Consider the following 20,526-nt stretch of genomic DNA (forward strand, 5'->3'; position numbering starts at 1 on the left):
TGTGACTATAGGTGCCTGATGCAATGCCTGGCTCTTTTTTCTATTTTTAGTACAGATGGGGTCTCACTCATGCTCAGGCTGGTCTGGAATTCTTGAGTTCTACCTGCCTCGGCCTCCTACAGTGCTAGGATTACAGGCATGAGCCACCATGCCTGGCTATACTTTTCAAAATTTTATTTAATTTTATATTTTTTACAAAGGCGTTAACTAAAGCTCTGTTAAGTGGCTTGCCCTAAACTACCAAATCAATAATTATGGGAATAGTCATTTGAACTCAAGTCTGCTATCTACAAGACCTATGATCAATCTATAGCAGTATTTGCCAAAGTTTTTTGATTTTACACTTCATAAATAAAAAATTTGACCATACGCCACTAGTACAGAATTTATGCATAGAATTATTTTGAGGTATGTTAAATTTAGATTTCAACTGTTGTTGACCCACAATGATGGCGATTTAAGTTGTGCTCGTGTATACAGATGTCTGTAGTCGGCTTGTCTGTCCCAAAGGGAGAGGAAATCTATGTCACTTATCTATACAAATCAACCTACTCTTTTATTTATAATTATCAATAGGCAGCCAAGATTATCAAACACTTGAAGAAAATTAACAACACAAAAGAAAAACAAGAATATATAGAATAAATGACTTTTTTAAAATAAAAGACAGATAAAACAGGGTACAGAACAGAACTTAAAAAAATACTGATTAGTACCCACAGAAAAATTCCACAGAATAGTATTGTCACAATTTGAAAGCAGACTATTATAAAGAAAGAATAGCAGAAGAGAGTTCTTGGGAATTAAAAAATCAAAAATTCATCAAAAAAATTCAATTGACATCTGGGTGCTGTGGCTTATGCCTGTAATCCTAACACTGTGGGAGGCCAGGGCGGGTGGATTGCCTGAGCTCAGGGTTTCAAGACCAGCCTGAAAAAGAGTGAGGCCCTATCTCTAAAAATAACCAAGCATTGTGGCAGGCACCTGTCGTCCCAGCTATTTGGGAGGCTGAGGCAAGAGGATCACTGGAGCTCAAGAGTTTGAGGTTGTTGTGAGCTATGACACCATAGCACTCTACCCAGGGTGACAAAGTAAGACTCTGTCTCAAAAAAAAAAAAAATTCAATGGAGGAATTGAATGATAAATGGAAATAGTTAATGGATATAGTTAAAAACTGATTTTTTATGTGGAAAGTAAAGTTGAAGAAATCACATAGCTCAAATGGATTGAAAAATGTATAAGAAAGAGACACGCAAGCTCAATCTAAGAGGACTCAACCCTGTCTAACTGAAGTTACAAAGCTGAGAACAGAGATAATGAGAAGAAATAACAGAAAAAAATTACTTAAAAAAGAATAAAGCTCACAGTAAGAGCATCTATTCAAGTGCTGGGCCCTATGAGTGAAAAGTGGGTATGTCAGGATGGCAGAATCAGACTTCCTGGGTTCAAACATTGGCTTTACAACTCATTAATTACGTAAGTTATTAAACTGTTCAGTGCCTCAGTTTTCCCTCGCATATGATGTGGACAATAAAATATAACTTCTCACAGAATTGTGAGGTCTAGTAAGTCAATGTATGTAAAGCTATTATTACGTGAAGGGGGAATGCAATAACTACATTTATGATTATACACCATGATGAAAATTTAAGATTAAAAGAAAAGCCTAAAAGCTATTGGAGAGGAAAAAAACCAGAAAATCCATGCAAAAACAAAAATAAGCAACACTGGTCTCTAGAAGACATGGATTAATATTTACAATATTTCCCTAGAGGAAAAACATTTAAGACTAGAATTCCTTTCCTAGCAAAGTGTCAAAAGTGTGAAGGAAAAAAAAAAAAAAAGACATGTTCAGCTGTGCAAAGATGCAAATTTTTTTTTTTTTTTTTTTTTTCTGATACAACTTCTCACTGTTGGGCCAGAGTGCAGTATCATAGCTCACTGCAACCTCAAACTCCTCAGCTCAGGTGATCCTCCTGCCTCATGCAGAGTTTGGTTTGTGTGATTACCTTTAAAATTTTGTTTTAGAGCAATTTTTGGGAAACTATGGATAAGTCAAAAATTCGTATCATTTTCAAATCTGAGTTCCATTGTGGAACCAGTGCAGTGCAGACAGCTCAAAATGTCAACAAAGTGTTTGAGAAGGATGTGAACACACATGAACACTGATGGTTTGAGAAGTTCCCTTCTGGTGATTTTAATCTTAAAAATGAGTGGGTGACCTGAGACCAATGTGGATAACGATGAGCTGAAAGCTGTAGTGGAAGTGAATCCATCTCAAACTATGTATGAATTAGTCAGGTTTGACATTACTATTTCAACAGTATTGGACCCCTTGAAACAAATCAGTAAGGTAAAGCAACTGGATAGATGGGTTCTGCATCAATTAAATGAACATCAGAAGAGAAATCAGCTCAAAGCTTGCCTTTCATTGCTGTCACAACATAAAGGCAAACCGTTTCTACACCTTATGGTTACCTTGGCAATCACAAGCATTCAGCACAAAGGATAAATACGAAGTGCCGAAACACAGCCAAACCCAAGTATTCATCACAGAAAACTAATGGTGCCTGTTTGGTGGTCCATTGCTGGTATTATCCACTTAGAGCTTCATGAAACCTGGTCAATCACTTACAGCAGATGTCTACTGCAAACAACTGGATGAAATGATGAAGTTGCTTGTGATTAAGTAGCTGGGATTGGATAATAGAAACAGGCTAATCCTTTTGCAAGATAACACTTGACCCCACGTTGCACACACTATGTTGCTCAAAGTACCAGAGGCTGGAGTTGGAAGCAATCTGTCATTCACTGTCTTGCATGAATGTCTTGCACAGACCTTGCATGAACTAACTACCACTTCTCCCAGGATTTGCACCACTCCTTGCAAGGAAAAATACTTAATTGTCAACAAGCTGTGGAAAACACCTTTCATGATTTCATAGACACTTGCTCTCTAGGCTTCTTCACTGCTGGCATAAACAAGCACCATTAAGATAGCAAAACTGTGAATAGTTTATTGCATATTTTGATTATTTGTACTGCCTCCTGTTTGACATATAATAAACTAAACTCTTGATTTGAAATCAGACATTTATATCTAGTTATCCGATATATTGATACAAGGTATAACTCAGTAACAAGATATTTGAAGTAAACCTTTGTATACATAGTTTTGAAATATAAAAAGCAAAAATTTCTAGAAATTTGACAACTACATAAATGACAACTACATAATTAAAGTGGGAGACTATGACAGTTCTCTGAAACTGACAGATCAAAGAACCAAAAATAGTAAGAAAATAGAGGAGCTGACTACACAATTAACAACCTGAACTCCAAGAGATGTGTAAGTCTGCATATGCAACAGAAAATACATGTATCTTTTAATCCTCGTGGAAAATTTATAAAAATTGATCACTTACTAGAAAAATACCCCATTGTTACAAGTGATAAAGACCAGAGATCAATTATATAGTCCCATTGCTTTGGACCTGCTCTAAAAATGATAGATACAAGACTCAAATGTCTTTATGGATCAATTCTCCAGGGTTTCAAGGAGATCCCTATGTTAAACTCTTTCAGACTGAGGGAGGCAGACTACTGCGAGGTGGCACCTAGTGGGACCCTCTTCGCAGCACTGGGGTTTGAATCAGTAAGGGGAGGACCACATCTTCTGGGCCCTGCCAGGCCCCAGAAGAAAAAAAACCCCATACAGAGCTTTCCCGCCTTAACTGGATAAACCCCGCCCCAAAGAACATTCTTGCCTTATTAATGTTATTTTTCATTTCAGAAGATATTTATTTAATATTCATTAAAATATCAAAGGAAGTAAACCAAACAATTAATTCAGCAAATACTGAAAAACATTTGATAAATTCTTAGCCACAACTAGGAGTGAACAGCAAAACTCCTTGCAAGCTGGGAATGGAAAATAGTTCCAAGCCTGGTCTGTACCAGGCCAGCAGTTAGTTTACCCCTCACCTTCGAGCTGGCAGGTTGACGCCTGCCGCGAGGGTGGAAGTGCAGGTAAAAAGGCAGAGAACCCCCGTGGAGTACGCCTCCTCCAAGAGCTTCCTTTCATCACTTGTTAAACCACTATGATGATAAGCCACTCCAAAGGGGATGGTGTGTTTTAGAACAGGACACAAATTGCCACTGCTCATATTCTTCAGGTTCTTAATCACCTCATTTTTCTCTTTCTCCCTGTGTTTCAGATAGGCCCTAGGAGAAAGATCTGTTAGAATATGAACCCTTGATCTCATAGTGACAAAATGCCTATGACTTTCATTCTAGTAGATGTCACATAAACATTTTTAAAAAATGTACTACTTTTATGGATGTAAGTATACAAAACATTCTTAGAATTTTGATTCTGACTTCATTAACTATTAGGCAGCCTCCTAGTCTACTTGTAGGTCACAGAACCCTGTTGAGAATCTGATTAAAGCTAAGGAAAAATACAACTATTCACACAAACACAATATTTTACATAGAATTTTAGAGGGTTCAGAGATTTCCTGAAGTTAATTTCTGTACTTCCAAGAATCCATGGACGCTAGGTTTAGACCCTTGCTCTAGATGTTATAATGATTTTTTTCCTGTACAACATACATCATTATTAAAGGTGGTTAATTTTATTTTAAGGTATACATTTTTATCTCTCAAGATGGAAAATTTATATTATTAAATCATAGTATATAGTGAATACTGTCTACACCCCCAGCACTTTAGAAACCTCAAATAATATCTCACAAAAAAAGGGCCGAAAAGAAATCTGAAAAGGTGATAAAACTAGACATGGGACAAATAGGGGCAGGAAAACTGAACTATATATTATTTAAAGTCACATCACACTTTTATCTATGGGTATGACAAAGCTGACATCAAAATATCATAAAACTATAAACCAGTACATTTTTTACTTAGGAAACTAAATTCAAATGTCCACATGACTTAAGTGTGAAGTTTACTAAGAAAACAGAAGTACCAGTATTTGATTAAAGTGATGCTTAAGCTGAAGATAGGCTCTGTCCCAACAGTGATTAGTCTTAGCCTTTTGACTACCTAAGCCAGTGGTTCTTAACCTTGGCTGATGTTGGACTTGCCTGGGGAGCTTTACAAAATGATGCGTGGGTGCTACTCCCACAGAGTCTAATTTTAACATGTAGCCTGAACAATGAGATTTTTAAAAGGCTCAAGGATCATTCACAGTGCAAAGTATTAAATCACTGATCTAAGCCATTATGTTGGGTATGACAAAGCTTTGTCATACCCAATATAATCTCATACCCAATATAAGGATTAAATATAACCTTAGAATTTTTCTTTGGCTACTTACGTAAATTTCACAGTTAAGTTTTCTTTCTTCAAAGTTAAGGCCTTGAGAATGTAGTGTAACAATTTAATATAATGTTCTGCAGGAAGTAGTATTAGCTCAATAAATGTAATATACAACCTGGAATTCATAATAAAAATAAAACAATGTTTTTCAAAGATTAACCTACTTGCTTAAAAATTTGCATATCATTTCTGCTATGTTTTCACAGTTCTTCTTAGTGGGACAAAAAACCAAACAGGAATAATTGGGAATAACTTCTGTCACCAATGCGACTAAGTGATCAGGATCCATCTTTTTCAGGGTATCAGAATACTGCAAAACCATAAGATGTAGAGACAAAGGAGTCAGTAACCATGAAACAGTATCAATATTTCACTAGTGTGACTTGAAAGGTGTGACTTAAAATAAACATAATTTTGAACTTCTCATTTATTTATCTATTTTTATTTGTTTTATTTTTTTTGAGAGACCGAGTGTCACTATGTCACCCTCAGTAGAGTGCTGTGCTGTCATAGCTCACAGCAACCTCCAACTCTTGGGCTTAAGCGATTCTCTTGCCTCAGCCTCTCAACTATCTGGGACTATAGGCACCCGCCACAATGTCCAGCTATTTTTTTGTTACAGTTGTCACTGTTGTTTAGCTGGCCCAGTCCGGCCAGCCTCGGTGCATGTGGCCAGTGCTGTAACCACTGTGTTACGGTGCTGAGCCTGAACTTCTCATTTAATAAAAGAAAGATAAAATCTGTATTAAATATCAAATTGTTAAATTCTACATTTTTCTTAGGTTATTTGGGTTTTATTAGGTATGCTTAGTCTGAAAAACTGGAATTAAGCTAAAGAAAATTAAAGGAGTGAAAATAGCTAATGTTACTAATAACCCCACTACATACCCATTTCACCAAAGCAGAACAAAAAATTCCACAGAAAGACAGACAGAACCTAATAATTGTCAAAGGACTGCATAAATAAGATATACCTTTTACTGAATTCTGGCAATTTTTGCAATACTAAGCAGGCACAAAAAACTCAAAGAACACAGAGAAAACATCTGAAGTTATTTAAAAATCTCAGTTCCTTCAAATTTAGTGAAAACTAATTAAAATATAGATTTAGAATAATATACCTTCATGGAATTCTAAAACTGCTGTAAAAATCTTTCTTTCCTTTTAAATATCCTTCATATGGCTTGGCACCCATAGCTTAGTGGTTATGGCCCAGTCATATACACCAGAGCTGGCAGGTTCTAGCCCGGCCTGGCCTGCTAAAGAACAATGACAACTGCAAGAAAAAAACAGCCGGGTGTTGTGGCGGGCGCCTGTAGTCCCAGCTACTTGGGAGGTTGAGGCAAGAGAATTGCTTAAGCCCAAGAGTTTGAGGTTGCTGTGAGCTGTGACTCCATAGCACTCTACTGAGGGTGACATAGTGAGACTCTGTCTCAAAAAAAAAAAGCCATTCATATGGTCATAACACATTAATATTAATATAGTAGACATTACATTATTATATACCAATATCTGAACTACCTGATCCTTAAACTATTCTTTTATTGTTGTTACTGAGTGAATGAACACTTACAAAAGAGATTTCCAAATTTTCTTGGTCACAGGGCCTCAATGCCAAAAGAACAACTTAACAGTTTTTGTTAGTTAATTAGTTAGGTCCAAACAAGTTAAGATTGGACTTCTGATAATCCAGACTGACTTCACATGGTATTTGCTTACAGCAACTACAAAAACCCCAACTTCACAAAGATATGATGTCTGAGAAAGGAATATAATTTATCTATTGCTGAAATCAGAAACTAGCTTTTTTCAACCAGTAGTTTGGTGTCCAACAGATGTCAAGCATCAGTTATTTCTCTCAAAAATTTAAATTATCTCATAGTACCCACTGGAAACTTCTGTGGTGCTCCAGACATCTGGGCACAAAGTCTGGGTGCCTGGGACTTAAGGGTTATTAGCCTTACCGTATAATCAAGGAGGCGTGAAAAAGTCATGCCATTCTCAGCTTTGCTGTCAACTTCATATATTGTATCATTTATTTTCAGATATTCTTTTAATTCAACCTTTAATTAAAAGGACATTTGCAATTAATACCACATATGAATTCCTCTTTCCAGAGCTTTACATCTTGTAAAGTATGTCGTAAAGAAAAAAAGCAGAGCTATACAAAGATTTTAGCTTTTCTAAGATATGTGAAGCATGCTTCAACTTAGAAGCTTTTGCTTTGCCATTTCTCTTTTTTTGGCCTCTTTTTCTCTTTATATAAAAATAGGAAAAAAATGATAAAAAAATAGGGATTAATATTCTCAGAAGAAATACTTTTAAACTGAGTAGTCATATATCCAAAAGAAAACCAGACACTTTTATTTGTCACAAAAATTATGAGTAATACTTTTTTTGGCGAAAGTGTTGTCTTCTCGGCCAGGCAAGGTGGCTCACGCCTGTAATCCCAGCACTCTGGGAGGCCGAGACAGGCGGATCCCCAGACCTTAGGAGTCCAAGACCAGCCTGAACAAGAGGGAGATTCCCATCTCTAAATATAGCCAGACATTGTGACAGGCGCCTGCAGTTCCAGTTACTGGGGAGGCTGAGGCAAGTGGATCACTTCAGCCCAAGAGTTGGAGGTTGCTGTGAGCTATGATGCCACAGCTCTATACTTAGGGTGACAAAGTGAGACTCTGTCTCAAAAAAAAAAAAAAAAAAAGTATTGTCCTTTCAAGAATCTAAAATGTCTTAGCAGAGTGGGCACATGGCTCAAGCCTGTAATCCTAGCACTCTGGAGGCCGAGGCAAGTGGATTGCCTGAGCTCAGGTTCAACACCAGCCCCTGCCAGAGGGAGATCCCATCTTTAAAAATAGCCGGGCATTGTGGTGGGTGCCAGAGATACTTGGGAGGCTGAGGGAAGAGAATCTCTTGAGCCCAAGAGTCTGAGGTTGCTGTGGGCTATGATGCCATAGCACTCTACCAAGGGCAACAAAGTGAGACACTGTCTCAAAAAAAAAAAAATCTTATTAGTCATAAGTTTTTTTTTTGGTTTTTGGCCGGGGCTGGGTTTGAACCCGCCATCTCTGGCATATGGGACCGGTGCCCTACTCCTTGAGTCACAGGCGCCGCCCAGTCATAAGTTTTAATTCTGATACTACCATGTCATTTTTAATTTAAGTATTTGTAGACAAAAATAGTTTATAAACATAGCTTACTGAGTTTTTAAGAGAACAGTATGTAATGTCACAAGTCAGAAAATATCTCTTGAAAATTTTCATTTTAAGTGCAAATGTAAAAATATCAAATTTCAGATTAAGATTTGGAGATTTTCAAAAATTATTTCCTGAAAACCTGTTCAGACACAGAACATGCATACTGGTACTGCAGAGAGATAGTATATTACAAGCTACTTCCAAATAACTACAAATTAAGTTTGTTTACTTTCGTCAAGCTGTTGCAGAGAAGTTTAAATCCATGTGAATCTTAACTTATGAAAAAAGTACTATAACTTCCAAAGCAGAGGTATTTGAATGCTTTTTAACTTCAAATTTTTAATATGGCAATAACTCAAAACATGTCCCACTAAATTTTGGCAAATGAAAAAATTTACTTTAGAGAATTAGAAGTGAAAAAACAGAATGGCTCTAGAAAACTTCAGCCAATAAATGTTCACTGAGGGCCCATGGGCAGGTACTGCTCCTGCTGCTACAGATGCACTACTGACCCAAGCCAAGATCTCTGACCTGTGCACAAACACTCAGCACGTTGCCACGGTGAGTAAAATTATGCCCCTTCACTACTCCATAGAATTTTTTATATGTTTAGTACTTTTATTTCTAGGTAAGATGAATATAAAGCAAATCAATACAGTGCAAACCTGAGGTACATACTGGTCTGAATTGACTGGTGTAATATTCTGCATGAAGGAAATCCTGTAGATCTTCAACATTGTTTAATGTTGCACTCATACCAATGACCTGAGTTGTTGCTAAGGAGAGAAAAAACCCCAAAGTATTAAGAAAAATGTGTTATTTAGTATATCATAAGTAATTCGTCATGTGTCAAGTATTAGTATATCATGAATAATTTTGGCAAGCTCTGAATTCTTCCTGAGTGATTTGGGAAAGGAAAGAGGAGGTAAGGAAGAGAAGTAAGAAAAATACCAGAGTAGGTCGGGTAAGGTGGCTCATGCTTATAATCCTAGCACTCTGGGAGGCTGAGGCAGGTGGATTGTCTGAGCTCACAGGTTCAAGACTAGCCTGATTAAGAGTGAGACTTAGTCTCTAAAAACAAACAAGCAAAAATAAATAAATAAATAAAAAGTAGCTGGGCATTGTGGTGGGTGCCTGTAGTTCCAGCTACTTGGGAGGCTGAGGCAAGAGAATCGCTTAAGCCCAAGAGTTTGAGGCTGCTGTGAGCTGTGACGCACAGCATTGTACCCAGGGTGACAAAATGAGACTGTCTCAAAAAAAAAAAAAAAAAAAAAGAAAAGAAAAAGAAAAATACTAGAATATAAATCTGGCAATCAAAGAATGAAATGTTTCTGGTATCTTGAAAATTACTACTTAGAAGTTTATACATGGAAGTCTATTAAATTTCAAACAAATTTTCAAGTTTATAAAATTGGCAAAGGTAGGATATTTATTAAAACTTTTAAACAAAAATAAGGAGCGTAAGTATGCTTATGGCTGTCTGTCTCGATCATCTTTATGCTGGGTTGTGGATACGTTCCACAATGAGTCCCAAACTCTTGCCCCATGAAAAATCCTTTAAGTCCTTTAAGGGATCTTGCTGTCAGGCTAGTCCACCCCCTTTTAAAGAAAAGTGAACTGAAGCTCAGGAAGCCACATGAATCCCTGAGCATTTAGTTCAGTATCTCATCCTAAAAGTTTTTAAATGACAGACTTAGTTATCAAATCAAAACCAAAAAGGACTTCGTAGGATATGTTTCTTCACGGCTGCTATCTTATGTCCTGCAATGTTCAAAACATCACCTAAAAGAGGAATAAGTGCTGGCCCCTCCCAGTCCCCCAAGGGTAGACCAGGAAGCTGAAGAGGTAGACGGGGAGAGAAATCAAGAAAGGCTGTGCTAAGAACTTTGGATTTGTACAGAAAGCAAAGTGGAGCTATTAAAGACAGGTGAATGGGAAAGTAAAGTAACTGCATTTCCACCTGGGAAAGATCATTCTACCTGCAGTAGAGAAGACGGATTTAGTTGACAAAGGGCAGTGGTGGGGACCAAAGTAAGATGGAAGAGCTTGGTGATGTCTGCGGCAATCCACGTAAAGAAAGGATGAGATACTAAACTAAAGATTCAGTAGTAAACAGGGACAGGAGGGAAATAATTATATTAATAATTATCTTTATGAGGTAAACCAGATAGGAATTGGTTGTTGATAGAAAGCTTAAGAGTAAAGAGTTAAAGATTCTGGCTTGGCTGGCTGGCTGGTGATTGGTGGCTAGGAATTCAGACTGAAGGAGATAAATTAGGCTCAGATGAAGCCTCGGGTAGGTTTAGCTGTCCTAGAATATTCAAGCAGTGCTGTTTGGCTGGAAGATGGCATTACTCAGCAGAGAGGTATGAGTGGGAGCCATCAGCGTACAGCAAGTACATCAGGTCATGAGGACGGATGAGAATAAGCAGAAATAAGATGAATCTTGTTCAGTGTCCACATGAATAAGCTTGGGAAGAGGTGTCACAGAAGAAAAATAAGAAAAAACTAAAGGCATGCATTTTATTCAAATACCTATTAAGTGTAAGGCACTGGTGATAGAGACATTAACTACAGACCAGCAGTAAACATATGTCCATTATGTGGAAGGTGCGATGCCAGATGTTTCACAAAGATTCATGCCATCTTTGCAGCAATTCAGTGAGGAAAGTTCTGTTACTATCACCTGTATTGACACCTAAGCAAACAGGGGCACAGTTAATGCAGTTTGCCCAAGGTTGCATATCTATAAAAGAGAGCCAAGGTCAGACTCTAGTTCCAGAGTCTGTTCTCAGGCATTATGTATGCTGTCTCAAGGCTAAGACATGATTCCTCTACAGAGAATGATGCTCCCTCGCACAAAGGAGAAAAGCACAATCAGCAGTCAAATGTTGAAGGAAAATAAAGACAAGGATAGTCAGTATACACTGGATTTGACAAGTAGGTGATTCTTCTTCTCTCTTGCTTTAAGTTCATAGAAGTTGTCACCATTTGACACATTATTGTTTTCTTGTTTATTTGCTTACCACTTATTCACTTTCACTAAAATATATACTTGATGAAGGCAGGAACTTTGTTTCATGCACTGATGTATCCCTTCACTCAGCATTGTGGCTGGCACACACAATAGATGCTCAATAAGTACTTTTGTTTAAACGAATGATAATACAGTGCTACAACTTGCCTAAATACCATTGCTACTGAAATTTTAAAAAATATTTTTAGTAAGATTTGACCTTAATAATGAATAATTTTTCCACATATAATGTATTATAATACCATATCAACAAATAGTAAAGACAACATTTAGAATAAATATTTCGTGTACACTTAAAGTCTGATATTGCAAAACAGCACCTTAAAGTGACTACTTAACTATATGGCTTTATTGGCGTGATAATGACGACAGGGGCAGCGAGCCCTCTACTGAGTGCTGTGTGCCATCACTGCTGACCGCTTCACAACCCTTCAGGTCAGCATTTTCATTTTTTTTTTTTTTTCCTATTGAGACAGAATCTCACTTTGTCACCCTTGGTAGAGTGCTGTGGCATCATAGCTCACAATAACCTTTAACTCCTGGGCTCGTTGTTTAGCTGGCCCCAGCCGGGTTCAAACCTGCCACCCTCGGTTTATGTGGCTGGCGCCATAACCACTGTGCTACAGGCATCGAGCCATCAGCACCTTCATTATCCTGAGTAAAGAAATAGAGGCTTAGTGATGGGCCTAAGGACACACAGCTAGTATGTAGGGGATAATGATAGAAGACTTCCTCAAATACTAATCTTCATTTACCTTTATAATCCTACTCATTAGGGATTTTAAAACAAAGGTAAAAAGCTTAACTATTTTGCTCTATGTTACACAATATAGCTAATGATAAAGTCTTCTACAAGTCTCTTGATTATAAATCAATTAGTGACCCCATTAAACAAAATACTTACTGCTAGTGTAGAGGATTTTTGCTAGCGTCATTTCCAGTATCGCTCCACGGCTTCCTTCACCAATCATATGCAACTTGGAGATTAAAAAAAAAGAGAAGCAAATCTTCATGTAATGCCCATGCAAAACATGCATATATTTGTATGAAACCGATGTGTCCCTGGCATCATAGCTCACGACAACCTCAAACTCTTGGGCTCAAGAGATCCTCTTGCCTCAGCTTCCCAAGTAGCTGGGACTATAGACACCCACCGCTATGCCTGGCTAGTTTTTGTATTTTTAGTGGAGATGGATCTCAATCTTGCTCAGACTGGTCTTGAACTCCTGAGCTCAAGTGATCCACTTGCCTCAGCCTCTCAGAGTGCTAGGATTATAGGTGTGAGCCACCATGCTCAACCTTTGCCTTCTACTTCTTAAATGTTTTATATATAATAACGTTAGTACATATACATTATTTATCTGGTGTTTTAAGTTTGAGCTTTCAGGCAATACCCTGATAAATCTAAGATTCATAAATATTACCACATACATTGTAAAATTATATACCACACACACACATATTTACACTTCAAGAAATACTTGATACCAAACCAAATTTAAGATTACCAACCATCAAATGTCTTACATGTACTGACTTTAATATAAAGTACTTACAGAGGTACCAAGCAGATCCAACTAGTAAGCAGAATAAATAAGTTAATATAATAAAAATATTAATAAATTACAACAGTAGTAACCTACCTCATCTACAACAACCAGACCCAGACTGCTGATCCTGTCAGTTTCAATCAAGGAGTTCACCAAGCTATGTCCTTTTTCAATAGTGGCAATATATAGTGATTTCTTTTCCCTTCTTTTAGTTGGAGGAAATCTTCCTTTGCTTCCAGCATATTCTTCAACAAAGAAACCAAGTTCTATACCAAAACTTGATAAACCTGAAATCTAGATTAGTTAAAATAAATATAAACACAAAAAAAGATAAATAAAAATTCTAATTATTAAGTGCTTACAGGGATTAAAAAAAAACCAAAAAACGCCTAAAAGCAGCATTGGATACCAATCAATGGGAAAATAGGAACTAGGTTATACATAAGTCACACTAATCTAAGAAATGCCATAATGTGTTAATCTTTGTAAAATAAATACAACCTTTAAAATATATGATATGAAAGTAAATTTCAATTATTTTCTTTGGTATCAAAAAGTATTCAGAACTCACTTATTTTTATAAAATAATTGGTTAGTTTCTGTTTGAAAAAGCAGGCTAAATATTAATAGAATACACACTAAGATGGAATTTAATCCACCAGTTTAGAAAAATAATAAAACTTTCTACAACAGATAATTAGCATCTGAAGAGATTTTAGATAAGTACTCTATACTACTTTTACACAGCCTAAAAATATTAATTCTTTATCATTAAGAGGCACTTCTTCTCGGTCAATAAAATGTTATAGTCAGTCTAGCTTGTCATTTTATCTCAGTCAATAAAATGTTTGTATGCTAGTATTTTATTTATTTATTTTTTTTGTAGAGACAGAGTTTCACTTTATTGCCTTGGGTAGAGTGCCGTGGCGTCACACAGCTCACAGCAACCTCCAGCTCTTGGGCTTAGGTGATTCTCCTGCCTCAGCCTCCCGAGTAGCTGGGACTACAGGCGCCCGCCGCAACGCCTGGCTATTTTTTTTTTTTTGTTGTTGTTGCAGTTTGGCCGGGGCTGGGTTTGAACCCGCCACCCTCGGTATATGGGGCTGGCGCCCTGCTCACTGAGCCACAGGCAACGCCCAGTATGCTAGTATTTTAATCTTAAGGTCAAAATACTATTTGTTTAAAGAAACTCATATCTTGCAATCATTGTAACCTAATTCTTTGTACCCTCAATGAATCCCAAACAATAAAAAACAAGACAAAACAAAACAAAAAAAACTTGTACCTTTTCTTGGACAATTGCCACATATGGAAGGATCATTAAAACATCTTTCCGCCGGCAGAGCAGCTCTTGCAGCATTAAAATCTCAGCCACAAGGGTTTTTCCACCACTTGTTGGCAAAGAATATATTAAATTTTTTCTTTCTTGCACAGAATTCAACGTTAAACAAGTATGCTGCCATTCTGTGGAATTAAAACAATAGGTATTATTTTTCCCTTCTGTACTTTAAACCTTAAAAAAGTTGTTTTTTTTTTTTTGAGACAGAGTCTTACTCTGTAGCCCAGGCTAAAATGCTATGGTGTCAGTCTAGCTCACAGCAACCTCAAATTCCTGGGCTAAAGTGATCCTCCTGCCTCAGCCTCCCCAGTAGTTAGGACTACTGATGCCTGCCACAATGCAAGGCTTTTTCTAGTTTTAATAGAAATTAATTCTATTAATTTCTGGCTCTTGCTGGGGTTGGTCTCCAACTCCTGAACTCAAGTGATCCTCCTCTTGTCTTCCCAGAGTGCTAGGATTACAGGTGCGAACCACTTTGCCCAAAATCTCAAAAAAGTTTTCTGAGAAAAAAATCACATCCATCCCTGTGTGGCAATCGTCTCATAACAGTCAATGTAATTATAATCAATGTTAAACGCCAAAAAATCCCAAATATGCGTGAACATAGCCAGTAAGAGTCCATTTCGAGCTTAGTGAGGTAGGCAATTGCCTATCTATTCACCAGCTGCAGACTTGGGCCTAAGTCCCCACCAGGGCAGGCAGCAGCCTGGTCAACAAGGAGTATCACTTGAGACATAGGAGGAGCAAAAGGACAGTACAAGGACTTGTGTTAATTCTAAAGTCTTCCTCCTGTGTTTTGCAAAATTATGTAAATTTCCCTCTCTTATTCACCCAAAAGCCTTCTTAGAGAGAATTAGGGAAAGGAGAGAAAAAAAATCTATGAGGTTTTTATATAAACCAATAAAAACTTCAACTAGCTCTCATGGGGGTCTGAACTTTGAATGAATTGAAAACCATTTTAATCTGATAAGACTGTTTGTAGGATACTTTCACAATGTGGATAATCAAGTCTTAAAAACGTGAGTGCATCAGTGTTTTAGGGTAAAATATAAGACATTTCTGAGCAGGAAGAAATGCAGATAGCCAATAAATACTTGAAAAGATGCTCAACTGTTCTCTACTGGGTTAGTAAAATAAATAAAATAAAAAGCAAATAACTACCAAAAAATAAGCCCCACACACATAAAATCCAGAGCTGATGAGATGGGAACAGCCATTCTTATGGATGGTTTTTAAGAACATAAATTGTTACAATCCTTTTGGAAAGTAATCTAGTAGTATAAAAAATAAAACTGCACATTGTCTTTCATATGGCATTATAACTTCTAGGACTTTACATTTACAGAAATAAAAGCTAGCCAGGTGGCTCAGCACTTGTAGCTCAATGGTTAGGGCACCGGCCACATACACGGGGCTTATTAAACAATGACAACTACAACCAAAAAATAGCTGGATGTTGTGGTGGGCACCTGTTGTCCCAGCTACTTGGGAGGTTGAGGCAAGAGAATTGCTTAAACCCGAGTTGGAGGTTGCGGTGAGCTGTGATGCCACAGCACTCTACCGAGGGCGACATAATGAGACTCTGTCTCAAAGAAAACAAAACAAAAAAAAAGCTAGCCAGGTGCTGGTGGCTTGCACTTGTAATCCCAGCACTTCGGGACACCGAGGTGGGAGGATTACTTGAGGCCAGGAGTTGGAAATGAGCTTGGGGAACATGGTCAGACCCCTTTCCTTACAAAAAAAATTTTTTTTAAATTAGCTGGCTGTGGTGGTGAGCAAACAGCTACTTGGGAGACTAAGGCAGGAGGATCACTTGAGCCTGGTATTTTGAGGTTGCAGTGAGCTATGATCACACCACTGTACTTCAGCCTGACAGAGTGAGACCCTGTTACAGAAAAAAAATAAACAAAAGAAGTATCAGCCAAAGCACATGCATATAGAGCTTATATGCAGGAATGTTCACTGTTTGCAGATAAGAAAATGCCATGAGGGGGAGTAAAAGTTGAATGAATTATTATAAAATCATATGATGCAATTCTTCACAGATTAAAATGTCTGGGTAGATGGATTTATATGTGTTTATAGTTAAATAATAAAGCAGATAAAAAATGTTTGTTGGATAGCATATACCTAATTTGTACAAATATTAGAAAGACTACACATGGATGCCCAGAAGAGTTAAGCTTGAATATGTTTAAAACTTTGTTAAATGACTAAGAAGATATGTTAAAAAGGCACTAAAAATAGTGATGTCTGCATGAGTTACTAATAACTTTAATTTTTATTCTACTTTTCTGGTACTTCCCAGATACATATTTTTCTTTAAAAATATTTCAAAACTACTTAAAATTAATATTTAATACTTAAATTAGTAACACTTTAGTTATGAAATTGTAGATGTTTATGCCAAAATACAACTTAACCATATCCATGATTTATTCAATCCAGATGTTTTCAAGTATAAAAATATACATATATACTTAAGTATAAAATGATCAAAATAACTTATAGGAATATCATTTATCTTCACTCATTAAAAAATAAAAATTAAGCATATAAAACACATAAAGCATGCAATTCTACAATGAAAAGATAAAGATAACAGTATAAGGTTGAGCTTCTTTAGCTAAGTGATTCACAAACTTTTGGGGACATCAGAATCCTCTGTAGCCTTGTTAAAACAGATTGCCTGGTCTCACCCTAAGAGGTTCTGATGCAGTAGGCTTGGTACTGGACCTGACTACATGCATTTCTACAAATTTCCAGCTGATGTCAGTGCAGTCCAGGAACTATATTTTGAGAACCACTGCTTTAGCTTAATAAAAATGGGCATATAGGGCTGGGGGACGGATCAGGCCTGTCTATTATCCTAGTACCTGGGAGGCTGAGGTGAGAGGACTGCTTGAGCTCAGGAGTTCGAGACTAGCCTGAGCAAGAGAGACCCCATTTCTACTAGAAATAATAAAATTATCCATGTGTGGTGGGCACCTGTGGTCCCAGCCACTTGGGAGAATGAGACAGGAGGATCACTTGAGCCCAGTTTCAAAAGTAAAAAGAGGGAAAGTTATTTACTGAAATTCTTACGTAGAAGCTAGCAATGTAATTGACAATCATCACCCACATCTAATTTGGCATGTCTTTGATACAGAATCTAACTTGCAAAAAAATTATTTCAGATAAGGAACTAAGGTTCAAAGTGCTAAAGCTGTCTTTCAGTGACAGGCCCAGAATTTATAAAGCTAATAACCCCCAGCAGTTGAGAACCTACTGCAGTGTACTAGCCACAGTGCTAGTTATGTAATGAAATGCTGAGTTAGAGCCCTGTTCTCAGGGTATTTGTTCTGGCAGGAGATAAAGAACAAGGTGGAAGGAGAAAAGCAGAAGGAAGTCACCATCTACTTCAAGGGTAATACACACTGTAAGTTCTTAAACCATGAACTTCACAAGTTAGAAGTGAACTCTTGTAGTCTTGTATTAGACTTTGATTGTTACCTGTAATTCTACTTCTCCGGCTTGATTGTCTTCTCCCTAAGAACTCATGCTTTCATACTGTTCATAAAATTCTAACAGAAGTTCCAGAAATACTTATGAAATGATAGGTTTACGGGCTGATCATATAGTGTGACAACTGTTGAGTGTATAAATGACACATATTTGAAATACCAACAAGGATAGGATTTTTAAAAAAACATTATAAATTACATTATTATTACTATTTCTTTGCATGTAAATCTTAACTGCAGATATCTTTATTTAGTCTTAACCTGTGGTTTTACTAACATTGACTTCTTTCACTCAAGACATTGTAGCATTGAAAAGAATTTCAATAACTTAAGTTTTGGCAGAGAAGACAGAACCAGCCAAGGAAACATCAGCTAAGAAAACTGAGGAATAGCGGCTAGTCAATCAGCATAAAAACCAGGGGAGTGTGTCAACAGGTCCTGAAACAGGAGTTTTAAGAAGGGTGTGGTCAATGGCCTCAAGTTAGTAACTGAGAAGTCATGTAAGCATTAAAAATTCCACAGATTTAGCCTCCCTAGACATCACATGCTAAGCAAAAGCATAGAACCCAGAATTACAGTGGGCAGAGGAATTTTTTGAGGCGAGGAAAGAGAAAGGATAACTGGTTTGATAAGTGTAACTGGGAAGGGAAGGGAAGAAGTTCAGTTGTAGCAGGATAGGCCAGAAGAATGAGAGACAACTAATATACTGATTTATTTTCAAGAGACATGTGACCACAGAAGCATATGCTTCTATTGATTTGCACTAATATTAATGACAGAAAATTTTTTTTTATTCCAGCAAAAAAGTATTACCATATAATTTTTCAATTCCTTTGAGTTGAATATAAAGGTCTCTCACTTTGCTAGGTAATGAATAAAATGGACCAAGGTCATTTGATGATGACTCAATTGTTTTCTTAGCAACATTAATTTCTTCGGATAGGAGAGACTCTTTGAGCTGCTTACTCCTAGAAAATATTGGTGTTTGGGCTGTGGCATTTCCAGTCATGGCACTTTTTAGATGATCTTTAATGCTGCTTCTTCTATTTATATCTGAACTAGTTCTGACTTTAGTTGATGAATCATCATTTTGCTGGGGTTGCTCTACGAGATTACGGGGCAATTCCTCATTCACAGTCTTGTGAGAGGATGAATTCCAATTTCTCTCTTTAGTAGAGTGATCGCCCAAATCATTTGAAGAGTTCTGCAAATTTTCCCAGTATAAAATTTGTGAAGAAGGCACATCATATAAAAGATCAGCTTCAGGTTCAGTAGTGATATCTTCATGCCCACTCTGGTTATCTGTGTGGTTATCAGTTTTTAGTTCTGTAAAGGGTCCTACAGGAGCAATGCTGAGTTTGTTTGTGATGTTTTCTGAACAAAGATCTTCAGTAGCAAATTTTGTAGCATGTTCCCTATGTTCAGGAAGTTGCATATATTTTTGTTCCAGATCATCAACTTGCGCTAAAAAGGAGTTTTCAGTAAAGCTATCATAGTCACCAAACATGTCCTCTTCACTGTCATTATGCTGGAAAGAAAACAAAAATATTTATGGAAATTCTAGTTTCTTTGAGAACAAAAGCTCCAGCCTAGGGCTATATCGAGCATACAATTATATGGTCACATGTGGATCATACACCTATATGTGTAAATGAAACAGATTATTATTGTTACCAATTTACAGATGAAGAAATGGAGGCCGAGAAAGTTTAAGTGACTTGCCTAAAGAGCATTGGGTGGAGTATTGTAGTAATACCGGGATTCTTATTCATAACTCTGTGCTAAATGCTGAAAATGGTAGTAAGACCAACAGACATCTATTGAGATGACAGCTCACAAGATTGTGTTAACGGCAGTGCTCCCCACCCAGACTCCAATCTAGAAACCGGCCTGTAACAAAATCGTGGTTGTACCGCACTCTAAGCAATTCCTAGGAATTTGGAATTGAGACTGAGAATCTGCACACTGACCTTGGGTGGTCTAGTACACAGAATAGGAGTCAATACAGTGAAGTGATTAAGAAAACAGAAATTGGAGTCAGAATTGTAGTATCTCAGCTTCTCAGGGCCCGATTACTGTTCTAAAATTCTAGATCATTAATAGTTTAACGAAGTACCCAGCACATGTGGGTCTTCAATACATATCAGTGTTTCTACACTACCTGCAGCAGTAATTTTGAAATCTATATTTGCATTTCGATCATGCCCCTACGTTTATTTGCTGCGTTTACTACCTTTTACATCTCAGGGTCTATATTTCATAATACAGGGTGGCCATTTGCACACGAACTTTATGGCCACCCTGTATATAGAAATGGGGATAACAAGCGCCGATTAACAGTGGTAACAAAGAGGAGAGAAGCAAATGAAGGCTACCATACAACTGATCATTTGTTTACCCCTGGAAGGAAACTGACAAAAAAGCTTGCAGTTTCAAGTTCTAAGCCCCAAAAGCCAGGTCTCGCGACATCTCTTTAGGGTGCGCGTGGGAGGCAAGGGAGGTCTGGGACTGCGGGGGGCGTGGGGGGCGTGGGAGGCAAGGGAGGTCTGGGACTGCG

The 20,526-nt window shown here is 37.4% G+C and overlaps 1 protein-coding gene across 3 annotated transcripts in view; it reads right to left on the reverse strand.

The window, feature by feature from the left end:
• HELQ (helicase, POLQ like) overlaps positions 1 to 20,526 on the reverse strand; it is a 38,597-nt gene that overhangs the window by 17,771 nt on the left and 300 nt on the right. For 2 of the 3 annotated variants that reach the window (XR_008381273.1, XM_053597692.1), the window contains exons 2-9: positions 18,783 to 19,497; positions 14,413 to 14,591; positions 13,221 to 13,421; positions 12,482 to 12,554; positions 9,219 to 9,316; positions 7,308 to 7,406; positions 5,508 to 5,653; positions 3,985 to 4,224 (exon numbers count right to left, since the gene is read on the reverse strand). Coding sequence is in view for 2 of the 3 variants with exons in the window: in XM_053597692.1 (XP_053453667.1) it covers positions 3,985 to 4,224; positions 5,508 to 5,653; positions 7,308 to 7,406; positions 9,219 to 9,316; positions 12,482 to 12,554; positions 13,221 to 13,421; positions 14,413 to 14,591; positions 18,783 to 19,497 (1,751 nt within the window). In the remaining variant the exon portion in view is untranslated. Of the gene's footprint in view, positions 1 to 3,984; positions 4,225 to 5,507; positions 5,654 to 7,307; positions 7,407 to 9,205; positions 9,317 to 12,481; positions 12,557 to 13,220; positions 13,422 to 14,412; positions 14,592 to 18,782; positions 19,498 to 20,526 lie in introns of those variants that run through there. The other variant, XM_053597760.1, reaches the window with a different exon arrangement.

Source organism: Nycticebus coucang, chromosome 1 (genome assembly GCF_027406575.1).
Source record: "Nycticebus coucang isolate mNycCou1 chromosome 1, mNycCou1.pri, whole genome shotgun sequence".
In the NCBI taxonomy this organism is placed as follows: domain Eukaryota; kingdom Metazoa; phylum Chordata; class Mammalia; order Primates; family Lorisidae; genus Nycticebus; species Nycticebus coucang.